General features: G+C 38.4%; 1 protein-coding gene across 1 annotated transcript in view; it reads right to left on the reverse strand.

The window, feature by feature from the left end:
• CFDP1 (craniofacial development protein 1) overlaps positions 1–16032 on the reverse strand; it is a 144167-nt gene that overhangs the window by 97430 nt on the left and 30705 nt on the right. Inside the window, exon 5 of the mRNA XM_074199642.1 lies at positions 11805–11924. Coding sequence (XP_074055743.1) covers positions 11805–11924 — 120 coding nt within the window. The remainder of the gene's footprint in view (positions 1–11804; positions 11925–16032) is intronic.

Below are 16032 nucleotides of genomic sequence, written 5' to 3' on the forward strand. Positions count from 1 at the left end.
AATCTTCTTCCACTGGAAGTTTATCATTTGATCTAATTTACTAAGCCCTGATGAGACTTCATCTGTCTTCTGAGTAAGAAGTAAAGTTTCAGGCACAATTTCTCTTTCTCCTTTAGATCAAGACAGGAAAGACCTTCACAGAACATTAGCGATTCTTTGGAACCATCTTCACCTCTTCCCCTGCCTGATCTTGGGTCTCTCACCAATATCTCTCTCTAAACAAATGAGGTTAGAATATCCTCTCCTGATCCCTCCTGGGTCCCAGTTCAGAATGTGAATTGGAAGACGCCCTCTCCATCCACCAGATCCAGACTTCTAGCAAATTAAGGAGTACCAGTCCTTCCTAGGGAAGGAGGAATAAATTTTTTTAAATTTTTTTTAAAGAAATGTGACATCTGAGACTTTTTGTTGATATAAGTATAGTTGTGAGCAAAATAGGAGACTTATTGTATATTTTTATGTAAAAATTAAAACAATGTGACAGAATTTGAGTTTAAATTTTGTATTTTTCCTTATATCAAAAACTCTCCTGAGAAGACTTTAGAAATTTCATATATGGTTCTATAAGAAATCATGAGGGATGAGACTTCAGAATAGACTGCAAAGTCCTAAATGAACTCATGTAGAATGAAGTGAACAGAACCAGAAGAGCATTGTTCATACTAACTGCAACAATGGGTGATGATCAACTATGATGAACTTGTTCATCTCAGAAGCCCAATAATCAAAGACAATTCTAAAAGACTTGGGTTGGAAAATATCATCCACATCCAGAGAGGAATTATGGAGTTTAAATGCAGATCAAATTTAATTATCTTCACTTTTTAAAAGTTATCTTATGTTTTATGGTTTTTCCCCATCTGAATTTGATTCTTCTTTTACAACATGATTAATATGGATCTATGATTAGTCTATATTAGATAGCTTTCTGTCAGAGGGAGTGGGGAGGGAAGGGAGGGAGGGAAAAAATGTAAAACTGAAAACCTTGCAAAAAAAAAAAAGACTGTTGAGGGGCAGCTAGGTGGCGCAGTGGATAGAACACTGGCCCTGGACTTCCGGCCAAGATGGCAGAGAGAAGACAGGCACAGTTCTAGAGTCTCCTGATCTCTTCCCCATCTATCACATGAAACAAACCTCTTAGAGGAAGTACACTAAGAGGTACAAAAAACATATGGTAATAGTGGGGAAGAAGGGAGCAGAGGAGAAACACCTGACTTGGCTTAAAGTCAACCTACAAATACTCAGTTAACTTATAAAACATCTAACCTTTCAAGTATTAAAAGGGGAAAAGGGGAGGGGGGATGGAGAAAGGGAAGGGGATGGGGGAAATAAGGGGAAATAATAAAAGGGAAGGGAAAAGGGAAAGGGGAAAGAAAGGGGAGGTGTGATATAGGAGGGCAAACACACTGAAGGGAGTGGTTTTCAGAAACAAAAGACTGGGGAATATGGATAAAAGGGGAGGAATGGGGGAAAAATACAAACAGAGAGAAGATAGCACAGAGGGCAATAAAGAATTAGTAATGATAACCTTAAATGTGAATGGGATGAACTCTCCCTTAAAACGTAAGCAAATAGCAGAGTGGATTAAAAAGCAGAATCCTACAATATTCTACTTACAAGAAACTTATTTGAAGCAGAGAGATACATATAGAGTAAAGGTAAAAGGTTGGAGCAAAATATATTTTGCCTCAGCTGAAGTAAAAAAAGCAGGGGTAGCAATCCTTATCTCAGACAAAGCAGCAGCAAAAATAGATAGCATTAAAAGAGATAAGGAAGGAAACTATATCCTCCTAAAAGGTACCATAGACAATAAAGTCATTTCAAGATTGAATATATATGCACCCAGTGGGACAGCATCCAAATTCTTAGAGGAGAAGCTGAAAGAATTACAGGAAGACATAGACAGCAAAACTCTACTAGTGGGAGACCTCAACCTCCTGCTATCAGATCTAGCTAAATCGAATCATAAAACAAACAAGAAAGAAATTAGGGAGGTAAATAGATTGTTAGAAAAATTAGATATGGTAGATTTATGGAGTAAACTGAATGGGGATAGAAAGGAATATACCTTTTTCTCTGCAGTACATGGAACTTATACAAAAATTGACCATGTACTAGGACATAAAAACCTAATGATCAACTGCAGAAAGGCAGAAATAGTGAATACATCTTTCTCAGATCACAATGCAATAAGTCATATGCAATACTGGGCCAAGGAGATACAGACCCAGAATAAATTGGAAATTGAATAACCTCATTTTAAAAAATGAGTGGACCAAAAAACAAATTATAGAAAGAATTAACTATTTTATCCTAGATAATGATAATAATGAAACAACATACCAAACTCTATGGGATTCATTCAAAGCAACTCTCAGGGGATATATTATACCTCTAAATGCTTATATGAATAAATTGGAGAAAGAGGAAATCAATGAACTAAACATGCAACTAAGAAAATTAGAGAAAGAACAAATCAAAAATCCCCAATTAAGTACCAAATTAGAAATTCTAAAAATTAAAGGAGAAATTAATAAAATTGAAAGCAAAAAAACTATTGAAAAAACAAAACCAAAAGTTGGTATTATGAAAAAACCAATAAAATTGATAAACCTCTGGTCAATTTGATTTAAAAAAAGAAAGAAGAAAACCAAATAGCTAGTATCATAAACGAAAAAGGTGAACTCACCACCAATGAGGAGGAAATTAAAGTAATAATTCGAAATTATTTTGCCCAACTCTATGCCAATAAATATGATAATCTAAGTGAAATGGATGAATATTTACAAAAATATAAGTTACCCAGGTTAAATGAAGAAGAGATTAAATACCTAAACAACCCTATCTCAGAAAAAGAAATTCAACAAGCCATTACTGAACTCCCTAAAAAAAAATCTCCAGGACCTGATGGATTCACAAGTGAATTCTACCAAACATTTAAGGAACAATTGGTTACAATCCTATATAAACTCTTTGGAAAAATAGGGAAAGATGGAACTCTGCCTAACTCTTTCTATGAAACCAATATGGTACTGTTACCTAAACCAGGAAGAGTTAAAACAGAGAAAGAAAATTATAGATCTATTTCCCTGATGAATATAGATGCAAAAATCCTAAATAAAATCTTAGCAAAACAATTACAAGTTATCACTAGGATAATGCATTATGATCAAGTAGGATTTATTCCAGGAATGCAGGGTTGGTTCAATATTAGGAAAACTGTTAGTATACTCAATTATATTAACAACAAGCCTATCAGAAATCATATGATCATATCAGTAGATGCTGAAAAAGCTTTTGACAAAATACAACATCCATTCCTATTAAAAACACTAGAGAGTGTATGAATAAATGGACTGTTCCTTAAAATAATTAGCAGTATCTATCTGAAACCATCAACAAGCACTATACTCAATGGGGAGACGCTAGAGGCATTCCCATTAAGATCAGGGGTGAAACAAGGGTGCCCATTATCACCACTACTATTCAATATTGTATTAGAAATGTTAGCATCAGCAATTAGAGAAGAAAAATAAATTAAAGGAATTAGAATTGGGAAGGAAGAGACAAAACTCTCAGTCTTTGCAGATGACACGATGATCTAACTAGAGAATCCCAAGAAATCATCTAAAAAACTACTGGAAACAATTAGCAATTTTAGCAAAGTTGCAGGTTATAAAATAAACCCTCATAAATCCTCAACTTTTCTATATATGTCTAGCAAGAAACAGCAGGAAGAGTTAGAAAGAGAAATCCCATTCAAAGTAACCTCAGACAATATAAAATATTTGGGAGTCTATTTGCCAAGACAGACTCAGAATCTTTTTTGAAAACAATTATAAAACACTTCTCACACAAATTAAATTAGATTTAAATAACTGGGCAAATATCAACTGCTCATGGATAGGGAGAGCTAATATGATAAAAATGACAATTCTACCAAAACTAAACTATCTGTTTAGTGCCCTACCAATCAAAATCCCAAAAAATTACTTTAACTAGTTAGAAAAAATTGTAAATTCATATGGAGAAATAAAAAGTCAAGAATTGCCAGGAACTTAATGAAAAAAAGTGCAAAAGAAGGTGGCTTAGCCCTACCCAATCTAAAATTATATTATAAAGCATCAGTCATGAAAACTGTTTGGTATTGGCTAAGAAATAGAGTGGTGGACCAGTGGAATAGACTAGGTGTAAAAGCAGGAGATGATTATAGTAATCTGCTGTTTGTTAAACCCAGAGTCCAGCCATTGGGATAAAAAATCCCTCTTTGATAAAAATTGTTGGGAAAATTGGAAGTTGGTATGGAAGAAACTTAGATTAGACCAACACCTCACACCCTTTACCAAGATAAGATCCAAATGGTTACAGGACACAGACATAAAAAAAACAATACTATAAGCAAATTAGAAGATCAAGGACTAGTCTACCTGTCAGATCTATGGAAAGGGGAACAGTTTATGACCAAGGAAGAGTTGGAGAATATCACCAAAAAAAAACAATTAGATGATTTCGACTACATTAAATTAAAAAGCTTTTGCACAGATAAAACCAATGTAACCAAGATCAAAGGAAATGTAGTAAATTGGGAAACAATCTTTACAACTAATAATTCTGACAAAGGACTCATTTCTAAAATATACAGAGAACTGAGTCATATTTTTAAAACAAAAAGCCATTCCCCAATTGACAAATGGTCAAAGGATATGCAAAAGCAATTTACAGATGAGGAGATCAAAGTAATCCATAGCCACATGAAAAAATGCTCTAAATCATTAATTATTAGAGAAATGCAAATTAAAGCTTCTCTGCAGTACCACCTCACACCTCTCAGATTGGCCAGTATGACCAGGAAGGATAATGATTATTGTTGGAAGGGATGTGAGAAATCTGGGACACTATTACACTATTGGTGGAGCTGTGAACTCATCCAACCCTTCTGGAGAGCTATTTGGAACTATGCCCAAAGGGCAACAAAAATGTGCATACCCTTTGACCCAGCAATACCACTACTGAGTCTATACCCTGAAGAGATGAAGAAAAAGGGTAATAGCAGCCCTGTTTGTGGTGACAAAGAATTGGAAATCCAGTAAATGTCCTTCAATTGGGGAATGGCTTAGCAAACTGTGGTATATGTATGTCATGGAACACTATTGTTCTATTAGAAACCAGGAGGGACAGGATTTCAGGGAAACCTGGAGGGATTTGCATGAACTGATGCTGAGTGAGATGAGCAGAACCAGAAAAACACTGTATACCCTAACAGCAACATGGGAGTGATGTTCAACCTTGAAGGACTTGCTCATTCCATCAGTGCAACAATCGGGAACAATTTTGGGTTGTCTGCAAAGAAGAGTACCATCTGTATACAGATAAGGAGAAGTGGAGTTTGAACAAAGTGCAAGGACTATTCCCTTTAACTTAGAAAAAAGAAAACAGATAGCTTATTGTCTGATCTTGTTACCTCTTAGACTTCTCTTCTCTTTAAGGATATGATTTCTCTCTCATCACACCCAATTTGGAACAAGGTACAATAATATGGAAACAAAGTAAAGACTGACAGAGTGCTTTCTGTGGGGGGGAGGGGGGAGGGAAGCAAGATTGGGGGGAAAATGTAAAACTCAAATAATATCTTTAATAAAAATAAATTAAAAAAAAAAGAACACTGGCCTTGGATTCAGGAGTACCTGAGTTCAAATCCAACCTCAGACAATTAATAATTACCTAGCTGTGTGGCCTTGGGCAAGCCACTTAACCCCACTGCCTTGCAAAAAAAAAAAAAAAAGATTGTTGAAAACTACTGTTGCATAGTTAGAAAACTAAATAAAAAATATTTTTTATAGGTTTTTGCAAGGCAATGGGGTTAAGTGCCCAAGGCCACACAACTAGGTAATTATTAAGTGTCTGAGGCCGGATTTGAACTGAAGTCCTCCTGACTCCAGGGCTGGTGCTCTATCCACTGCGCCACCTCTTAATAAAATATTTTTTAAAAAGTTCATATATCACAAGTGTCTGATTTGTCAGATTAGAGTTAGAAGAATGAACAAATGGTGTAACCTTTCTTCCACCAATTGTATTGGGAATGATTTTTGTTAGATAAGTGGAAAACTCAACAATAATTCAATAGCCAGAGTAATGAGAACTGCCATTTTAAAAACTATACAAAGTTCATGCTAACTTGAATCTAAAGTGTTTTAGGGACTAAGATTTGTTGAATGCACTGAAAAGAAAAGGAAGCCTCTCTCTATAAGGTAGCGATACCTACAGACTGTTCCCATGAACAGAGTATAGAGCTGGTAAGTAAAAATATTCACCACTTAAGGCTGGTTTTTAGGCTGTTAGGCTGTATGCAATTGTTCCCATTTGAAACTTTCTCTCCAGTTTTGGAATAACAGCTACCAAACTGATACAGTCCCTTGATCCCCTGGGACTAGGACTTTTTTCTCAGATATATAAAAGATTCAAGGCAAAAGCAAGGGGGAGAGGAAGGGGAAGGGCAGAAAAGGGGAGGGAGGCCTCTTTTCACCCTAATTTCATCCTGATTCATCCTGAAAGTTTATCCTCTTTCATTTTCATGGAGCCAGCTAATCAAGTCAACCCTTAATTAAAACAAGTCAAAGCCTACAGCTAGGATCATGTCTCAACAAGGGATACAAATACAGTAGGCCAGTAGTAGAATAAGGGCAATGCTGGGCTGAAGCTGGAGGGCCACATCAGGCTCCCAGCACTGCTATTAGAAGCCTTTGAGCAGTTGGCTCCTCATACTTCAGGGGCACTAGCCCATACCTGCAGCCATGTTACATATATCAGAGCAAACACATGCTTCTTCTCTGTCCCAGGATTGATCCTTCCAGAGGCTCAGTGTTCTTTAGCAGTCTACCCCAACTCTCAGCAAGTCAGAACCCAGGGTAAGTGAGCATCTGGGAGCCCCGGGATCCTGGAACCAGAGACAAGTAAGAGGGATGCCTTTTCTACAGCTCAATGCAGAGAGAACTTCATGATAGCCTTAGACTCCAGCTCTAGAGTCGGGGGGTTGGCTTACTCCATTCTTAAACATAAACCTGGGCTTTTTATAGCCCAACTAGCATTCTAGGCTAAACATGTAGAGGAAGTGCTTTTTCAGCTACCAAGTTGCTCTTCTGACTGCTTCCCTTGTCCATTAGCAGGAGATGAAGAACAGGATGTTTTATGTCCTGTTCTGTTTTTACTATATTGCTTATATCTATTTAGGGAGGCAGAAGAGTAAACAAATATAGTGCTTTTGCTGGTCAATTTAGAAAACTGAAGTGTTTCTTAAAGTGAAGATGAAAAAATCTTGCAGAGGATTTATTTTACTGCATTAGAATAATTTCTGCCTCATAAGCCATATCATTCATGAAATTCTTCCTTTGACAAGCTACTCCATGACCCACGTGTTCCTAGCCAGGGACAGATGCTCTTTTTGGCAAAGACAGAATATGCCAGTTTGGGCCCTCAGCCCTGGACCTTTCCCAAGCACAGCTAACCCTGCAGGATCTCAATGCTGCTCGGCCCCTGAGAGAGTCAGCTTCTGGGCTTAGAATTCAGTGCTCAAATTCTGGGCTCAAAATTCAGTGCTATCTATGGCCCTTTTGCTGGTATCCATCCACAAACCTGCAGCATATCAATGAGTTCTTGGTTAGGCCATGCTACACATCTCAAGTTGTTGTCCACCGTGCCATCTTAATTACATATTATCTGGAGCAGAGCTCAAGAAGCCATGCCCCCTGTTCCCAAATTCACTCTATCTCCATGGTTCCAGCCAAATCATCCAATCTGGAAAAGCACCTCGTATTCTCCTCATTAGATCGCCAGAAATCATTCCCAGTCCTTTAGGTGGGTAATTCATTCAGTTCTGGAACTCCCCCCTCCCCACCCCATAGGGAATTGTTTTGATTGGGTCAACTTGCCAACTATTCTTCTGACTTGTGGACCTTCTTCTCCCCATCTTCATTATCTGCTGGGTTTTCCAAATTAACATTATCACTGTTTTTGAAAAGAACAGGTTAGCCAGTTTATTCTAGGCATCAACTCACCATCTCTGCATCCCCTCCAAGTCATCAACAAGCATTTTCTAAATATGCTGGTGTATCAGGTGATGGGGCTAGAAATGCAAAGACTGAAATAGTCTCTTTTCTCTAAAAATCTACAATCTATTGGGAAGACAACATATCCATGGTAGTTAGGAAGGACATGGACAGTCCGAGAGATTAGAAAAGGCTTCATTTCTGTAGAGATGATGAGGGAGCTGCATCTCAGAGGAAGAGAGGGCTTGAGAAGACTTTTAAGAGAGTACAGTCAAGACAGGGTGGTCAGCCAGTGGCAAGTCCAGAAACAGATGAGAGCACCAAGACAGAGAGTGTGGGGAGGAGAGTGACCAGGAGGTTGGAGAGACAGGACCACAGCATCAGAGATTCAGAGATGGACGGGTCAAGGGAACTCTCAAGTCCAACCTGCTCATGTTATAGATGAACTAATAGGTAAGTTGGTATTTTTAGGACCCTGGGACCTGGGATCATATGGTTAAGGAATGTCTGAGCTGGACCTTAAACCAAACTCTGCTTTACTCCAAGCCCTCAGCCCTACTCAAGTTGAGGACTGGGACTAGGGTATAAAGGGTAGCAAAAACCAAACAGGAGCTGTTATATCTTATCCTCAAAGCATTAGAGAATCTTGGGAGCTTATTGTGAATAAGGGATATTAAGATCAGATTTGAGATTAAAGAAAAATCACTTTGGACTAATATGGAAATATGTTTAACATGACTGTACATGTGTAAACTATCAGATTGCTTGCTATCTTGGGGAGGGGCAAGGGAAGGGAGGGAGGAAGAAAAATTTAGAACTCAATATTTTATAAAAATGAATGTTGAAAACTATCTTTACATGTAATTGGAAAAAATAAAAACACTCAAAAAATAAAGTCATTAAGATGAGACAGTAAAAATAAAAAAGAAAAGAAAATCACTTTGTATGAACAGGAGTTTTCAGACAAAAAATAAAGCTATTAATAGTCATAATAAAAAATGCTCTAAATCACTACTGATTAGAGGAAAGCAAATTAAAACATCTTTGAAGTACCACCTCACACCTATCAGATTGGCTAACAAGACAAAAAGGGAAAATAATAAATGTTGGAGGGGAGGTAAAAAAACTAGGACAGCAATGCAGTGTTGGTGGAGTTGTCAACTGATCTAACCTTTCTGGAGAGCAATTTGGAACTAAGCCCAAATAAAACTATGTACATTCTTTGAACCAGCAATACCACTACCAGGTCTGTAAATTTCACAAGAAATGGCCAAGAACTGAACCCTGAAGGGGTACCCATTACCTGAGGAATGGCTGAACAAGCTGCGGTATAATATGATTGTGCCAGAAAAAATAAGTAGATTAATTTCAGAAAAACCTGGAAAGTCTAGGAACTGATCCAAAGTGAAGGGAGCAGAACCAGGAGAACATTGTACATAGTAACAACAATTTCACAGAGTGATCAACTGTGAATAACTTAGCTATTCTCAGCTACACAATGACCCCAAAACAATCCCAAAAGACTCATGATGAAACAGGCTATCTGCCTCCAGAGAAAGAACTAATATTGTCTGAATAGATCAAAGGATATTTCCTTTCTTTCTTCCTTCCTTCCTTGTACGAAAGACTAATATGGAAATATTTTACATGATTGTGCATGTACAACCTATATTGGATTGCTTTCAGGGAGGGGTAGAGGAGGGACAGAATTTGTAACTCAAAACTTTAAGAAAAAAGTTTAAAATTGTTTTAACAGGTAATTGGAGAAAAAAGTAAAATATTATTTAAAAAATAAAAGAAGTCACTTTGGCAGCTGAACAGAAGATATAGTGGAAAGAAACATCAAGTGGAGAAGACCAATTAGGAAGCCACTGTAAGGGTTCAGGGCCAGGAATGCTGAAGTAGGCTGTAGGAATGTGAGCAGAGAGGAATCAGATGCCAAAGGTGTTATGGAAGTAGAATAACAAGATTTGGCAGCAGACTGGCTATGTGAGGACAAGGGAAAGGGAGGAATAGAAAACAATGCACAGGTCCCAAACTTGAGAGATCTAGAAGAGGGAAGTTTGGAAGAGAAGCGAGTCTGGGGGAAAGATAATGAGTTCTGCATTGACCATACTGAGTTTGGGATGTCTCTTGGTATCCAGTTTGAAATGTTCACTAGGTAACTGGTGGTATACAAAACTGTGTTTGCTGTTTAAAGCCCATCATACCCTGCTCCTCTCCCACCTTTCCCATCTTCTTCCACCTTCAACTTCATCCTCCCCTCACATACTCTAAGTCTGATGACCCAGACTTCTTTGCCATTCCTTGAACAAAACACTCCATCTTCCATCTCTAGACATTTTCTCTGGACATTCCTAGGCCAGGAATGTTCCCCAACCTCATCTTTGCCCCCTAGATCCCCTGGTTTCCTTCAAATTCCAGCTAAAATCTCACTTTTCCAGTTCCTCTTAATTCTAGTTCCTTCCCTCTGTGGATTATCTCCAATTTATCCTGAAAACAGTCTGCTTGGACACAGTTGTTTGTATGTTGCCTCTAGCATCAGAGGGGTATATACACATTTAGTTATAGAACAACAGATCAAAAGAAAAGAACAACATCTCCTTTTGTGGACTCTGTGGTCTTCTCTATAGTAGCAGTTTTGGCTCAAATCTTTTTTACCTTTAAAATGTTTATATGGCCATTACAGATGATCTCATTAGATCCTGCCAATTCCAAAGGAGAAAGGGAGGCCGGTGGCTCTGCCTATTCTCATCTCACTTCAATCCAATTCACTTGCCAATCATGGAATTCCATTCCTTTGAGAACAAAGGATCAACAAGGGCAAGAATACCATGGGCAAGGACCATCAATGAAGTTGCACTACTCAAACAACATTTCTTTCTAGAAACAGAATAAAAACTTTGACCCTCTGAGACTGAGAGCACTGCTACTATATTTAACTTCCAACTGCAACTGGACAAATTGTTCATGGGCTGATACCTAAGTAAACACCACACAAATGACATAATTCTTTCTTCAAAGGAAACATTTTCATTTAAGCCCCCCAAATTATTATCTATTGTTCCTAGAAGCTGGCAAGTCAAAGAACTGAGAAGCATCAGAACTGACAATTGCTTTTTCTTTATTACATCTGTCAAGACAACTGGGAATTCTGTTTTGCCTGAAAACACCATTCTATCATTAGTACCTTAACTCTTTTCAAGGCATGACCACAGGTTTCTCATATGGCCTTGTGGCAATCTCCTTCTTACAAAGGAAGTAGAAGTCTAAACTGAAAGCTAAACAGAAGATGAGATTTTCCATTTCTTTTGAAGAAATATCATTTGTATTTTTAGAGCAAGCCAGAGTGGAGAAAAACATTAGATTCTTGAAAACAACCTATCTGGTATTGTTTCTTAGTGAATGTTTATTCTCCCTGACTTCCCATGAGGTTGCAGATCTTGACAGTCAAGGGAAAGGGAAGTCTAATGAATATCTATTTTAGATAAACAAGTATTCATTGAGCATTTCCTTTGTGTTCAGGGGCATTGTCCCAAGAGTGAAAACCCAGGTGACTTCTTTCAGTCACAAGGGAACTAGAAGCTCTCCAGTTTTTCTTTCCAGCTTCTATTTACCAGACATCATGAAGGGGATTCACACCATTCCTAACAACATTCTAAACATCACGACAGCTCAAGATGAAACTGTTATCTGTTATAAAGATTACTTTGCTTCCTTCAACCTCCAAGAATTTAGTCATCACCTGAAATTCAGACTCACCCAGAACTTGTTGGAAGTGCTGATGGTGTGGAAGGGACACCAGGCTGGGGCTGTTCTTTCTCATTCTGCTTGAAAAATGATTTGGCTTCTTTTGATGCTACATCCACTTCCTTGGTCACCCTATTTCACAGAAAGATAAATAAGAAAAGGGTTAGACTATAGATAATGCTAGAGGATAACAGCACTTTCAAATGAGGAAAAATAAAGTTAAAAAAAAAGAGTCAAAGCATGTTAGAAAATGTTTTACAGAGGAAAAATTGGGATCTAAATAATGAAAAGACTTGGACAAATCCATTTAGTAGCCAGACCTTGGCAGAACAAGTTTCCCGATTGTCTTATTTTTTTTTTCCTTACTACATAACATTGCATCTTCAGAATAAAAAAATGATGTTCTGTTCAATTTGTTCAATTCTTGACCTGCCATCAGGGAAGTTTAGGCTGTAATATACTTCTGTTTTCAAAAGGATAACATGTCTCACAAGTACACAGACTTGCTAGGTCAACAAAAGACATTGAGCATTTAATGTACATTCCATCTCAAATTGTAACCAATATACAAAAAACAGGATACAACTATTCATCTTCCTGTCCTTTATTCCTCACTGGATCAACTCTAGACTCTCCAGCCTCCCCCATACTCTTCATCTGACACCTCTCTCATCACCAGGATGCCACCTCCCCCCTTGTAGGATGAGGGTAAAGTTGTCCTGTATGTGGTGGCAACTGGACTCCAGCTCACTCCAGTGCCTCAGCAGCTCTGCTAGGCTTGCCCTCTGTGGAACAGAAGCTCCCATGCCCACCTCTTCTCCCAATAGATCACAGGCTCCTCTCTTTTTATTTCTTATTGATATTGCCAGAGTTTGGCACAATGTCTGACACCCAGTAGGCCCTTAATACTGAACTGAACTGATAATCAACCCAATAATCTTCTATATCAGTTATCCTAGACATTCATCATCTAATGGACCCTTTCTTCTACTGCTCCTTTCAAATGTTAGCATTCTGCTCATTTCTTTACCTATACAAATTCCATCTCTTCAAGACTTAATTCAAGTGCTATCTTCTTCATTAAACTTCCCTGCCTAGTTTAACCCACAGTGATATCTCTTCTCAGAGCTCTTTACAGCCTTTTCTGCATTCACCATAAAATTTAGCATTTAAATATATATATATATATATATATATATATGGCATTGTATTTTCCTTTAATCATTTAAGAGATATCTTTTGAAAAGTTGAAGTTACGTTGTATACATCTTATATATCACCTACAGAGACTATATAATGATATATTGCAAATGTTTGACATAAAATTGCTGGATAATACATAGAGCAAGATAAAGAAAAAGCATTTCTTTTTTTCTTTTTATGGTTTATTTATTTTATATTATAATAATCTTTTGGTGAATGTAAACATAAAACCCCTCCTCCCTCAAAGATAGAGAAATCTCAAGAGAAATGAAGTGAGTGGGGGAAAAAAGTGAATTTCAGTCTGTGTTCAAATTCCATCAGCTCTGTCTCTGAGATAAGTTGCCTTCTTTTTCATAATTCCATCAGAGAAGTTGCTTCAATATCTTTTCCCACAGTTGCTATTACTAGCTGTGTTTCCCTCCACTCTATTCCTTCCCACTCCCATTTATTCTATTCTCTTTCCCCTTTCACCCTGTTCCTGCTCAGAAGTGTGTTGTATCTGATCACAATCTTCCCTCTATCAACTATTCCCCCTTCCTCTTCCCCCTCCCCCTTATCCTATCCCTTTCCTCTCATTTTTCTCTAGAGTAAGATAGATTTCTCTACCCTATTAAGTGTATGGTTATTTCTTCACTGAGTCATTTCTGATGAGAATGAATGCTCACTCATTCACCCTTGTCTTCCCCCATTCCACTCCATGGCAAAAATTTTTTCTTGACTCTTATGTGAATATCTTAGCCCACTCTATCTCTTCTTTTCCTTCCATCCAGTACTTTCCTTTATCATCCATCGACTCCATCTTTATACTATATTATCTCAAATAAGAAGGTACATGAGTTAACAATTTTATCTTCCCTTGCAGGAATACATAGTTCACCATCATTAAATTCCTCATTATTTGCCCTTCCCATCCATCCTCTCTATGCTTCACCTTTCTGTTCAGCACTGGTCATCTCATTAGGAAAGTTTGAAAGTCCCCTGTTTCATTGAAAGTCTATCTTTTCCTCTGAAAGAAGATGTTCAGTTTTGCTGGGTAGCTGATTCTCAGTTGTAAACCAAGATCTTTTGCCTTCCAGAATATCATAATCCAAGCTTTTAGTCTTTTCCTCTTTGACTTGAGAGTTTTAGAATTTGGCTATAATATTCCAGGGAGGTTTTCCTTTGGGATCTCCTTCAGGAGATGATCAGTGGATTCCCTCAGTTTCTATTTTACCCTCTACTTCTAGGATCTCGGGGCAATTTTGCTGTATTCTCTCTCTCTCTCTCTCTCTCTCTCTCTCTCTCTCTCTTTAAGATTTTTGCAAGGCAATTGGGGTTAAGTGGCTTTCCCAAGGCCACACAGCTAGGTAATTATTAAGTGTCTGAAGTCGAATTTGAACTCAGGTACTCCTGACTCCAGGTCCTGTGCTCTATCCACTCCAATAGATAGAGCCAATAAATGACAATTGTGGAGTTATAACACTGATTTTAAGGGATGTTCAAGTGTCTGAGACTGGATTTGAACTCAAGTCCTCCTGTTTCCAGTGGTGTTCTTATACACTGTGCCACCTAGTTGACTTTGTACTATCTCTTGAAAAATGAAGTCTAGGCTCTTTTCTTGGTCATGATTTTCAGGTAACCCGATAATTTAAAAATTATCTCTCCTGGAGCTGTTTTCTAGCTCAGCTGTTTTTCCAATGAGATATTTCATATTTTCTTCTAATTTTTCATTCTTTTGGTATTCTTTTATTGCTTGATTTCTTGCCAAATTACCAGCTTCCTTTAGCTCCATTCTACATTTGAAGGAGTTATTTTCTTCAGAAAGCATTTTTAGATCCTTTTCCAGCTGGCCAATTCTGCCTTTTATGGCATTCTTCTCATTTGCCTTTTAGGTTGCTTTTCCCAATTTCCCTAAACTGGTTTTTAATGTTATTTTCTTCAGTATTTTTGTAATGATTTCACCAAGTTGCTGACTTGGTTTTCATGATTTACCTGCATCACTCTCATTTCTCTTCCCAATTTTTCCTCTACTCCCCCTTACTTGCTTTTCAAAGTCTTTTTTAAGCTTTTCTATTGCCTGAGCCCATTTCCTATTTCTCTTGGAGACTATGGATACAGAAGCTTGGACTCTGTCATCTTCCAAGTGTGTGTTTTAATCCTCCATGGGAAACAAGTAATTTTCTATGGTCAGGCTCTTCTTTTTCTGTTGTTTGCTCATTTCCTCAGCCTGTGACTGATTTACCACACTTCCAAGGCTTTGGGGGTTTTTTGGGATGCTCCACCAGGACCTTAATTCTTCCAAGGTCTTATGAGAGGTTCTGGCTGCTCTCCTGGTCAATGCTCTGATCAGTGGATGACCACAAGGATTCCCCTCACCCTGGAGCTGTGAGGAGGGTCTCTGCTCAGTTATGGCAGTAGGGACCCCCAGACTATGATCTGGATCTGAGTGTGGGCAAACAGCAAAGTCCTGCCCAGGGAGAGCAGGGAGACCTCTGCCGTCTCTCCCAAACCCCTTTCCTGGAAGTGCTGGGTGGCACTGCAAGTTCCCACCACAGGACTGCTCTGAGGCTAGACTGGCCAGGGCACCATACTCACTCTACTGTTCTCTCACTGCCTCTTCAAATCATCACTGGTGATCCCTGGGCCAAGAGGGTCTGGAAGCTGCCCCCTCTGCCACAGACTCAGGCACCCCCAGAAACCCAAGGGCCCCACAGACTGTTCCTGGAAGGCTGAAGCTGATTTGCTCTGTCCAGTTGCTCTGCAGCTCTTTCCAACCCTCGATCCCAGTGAAACAGACTTTTCCCATGGATCTTCTAAGTTGTCTTGAACAGGGAAATTATATCACTCAGTCTTTCAGTGGGTTCTGTCCCTCTAAATTTTGGCTAGAGTCATAATTTGATGGCTTTTGTAGCTTTCTGGGAAAGAGTTTCTGAGAATCCCTGCCCTCAAGCTGCCATCTTGGCTCCAACCCCCCCTCCAAACAAACATTTCTTTCTGCCGACATGAAGTCCTCAAAATTGGAGGAAGCAAATTTCTGTTTAAGATGATAGTGTGAAAG

Source organism: Macrotis lagotis, chromosome 1 (assembly GCF_037893015.1).
Source record: "Macrotis lagotis isolate mMagLag1 chromosome 1, bilby.v1.9.chrom.fasta, whole genome shotgun sequence".
Lineage (NCBI taxonomy): Eukaryota > Metazoa > Chordata > Mammalia > Peramelemorphia > Peramelidae > Macrotis > Macrotis lagotis.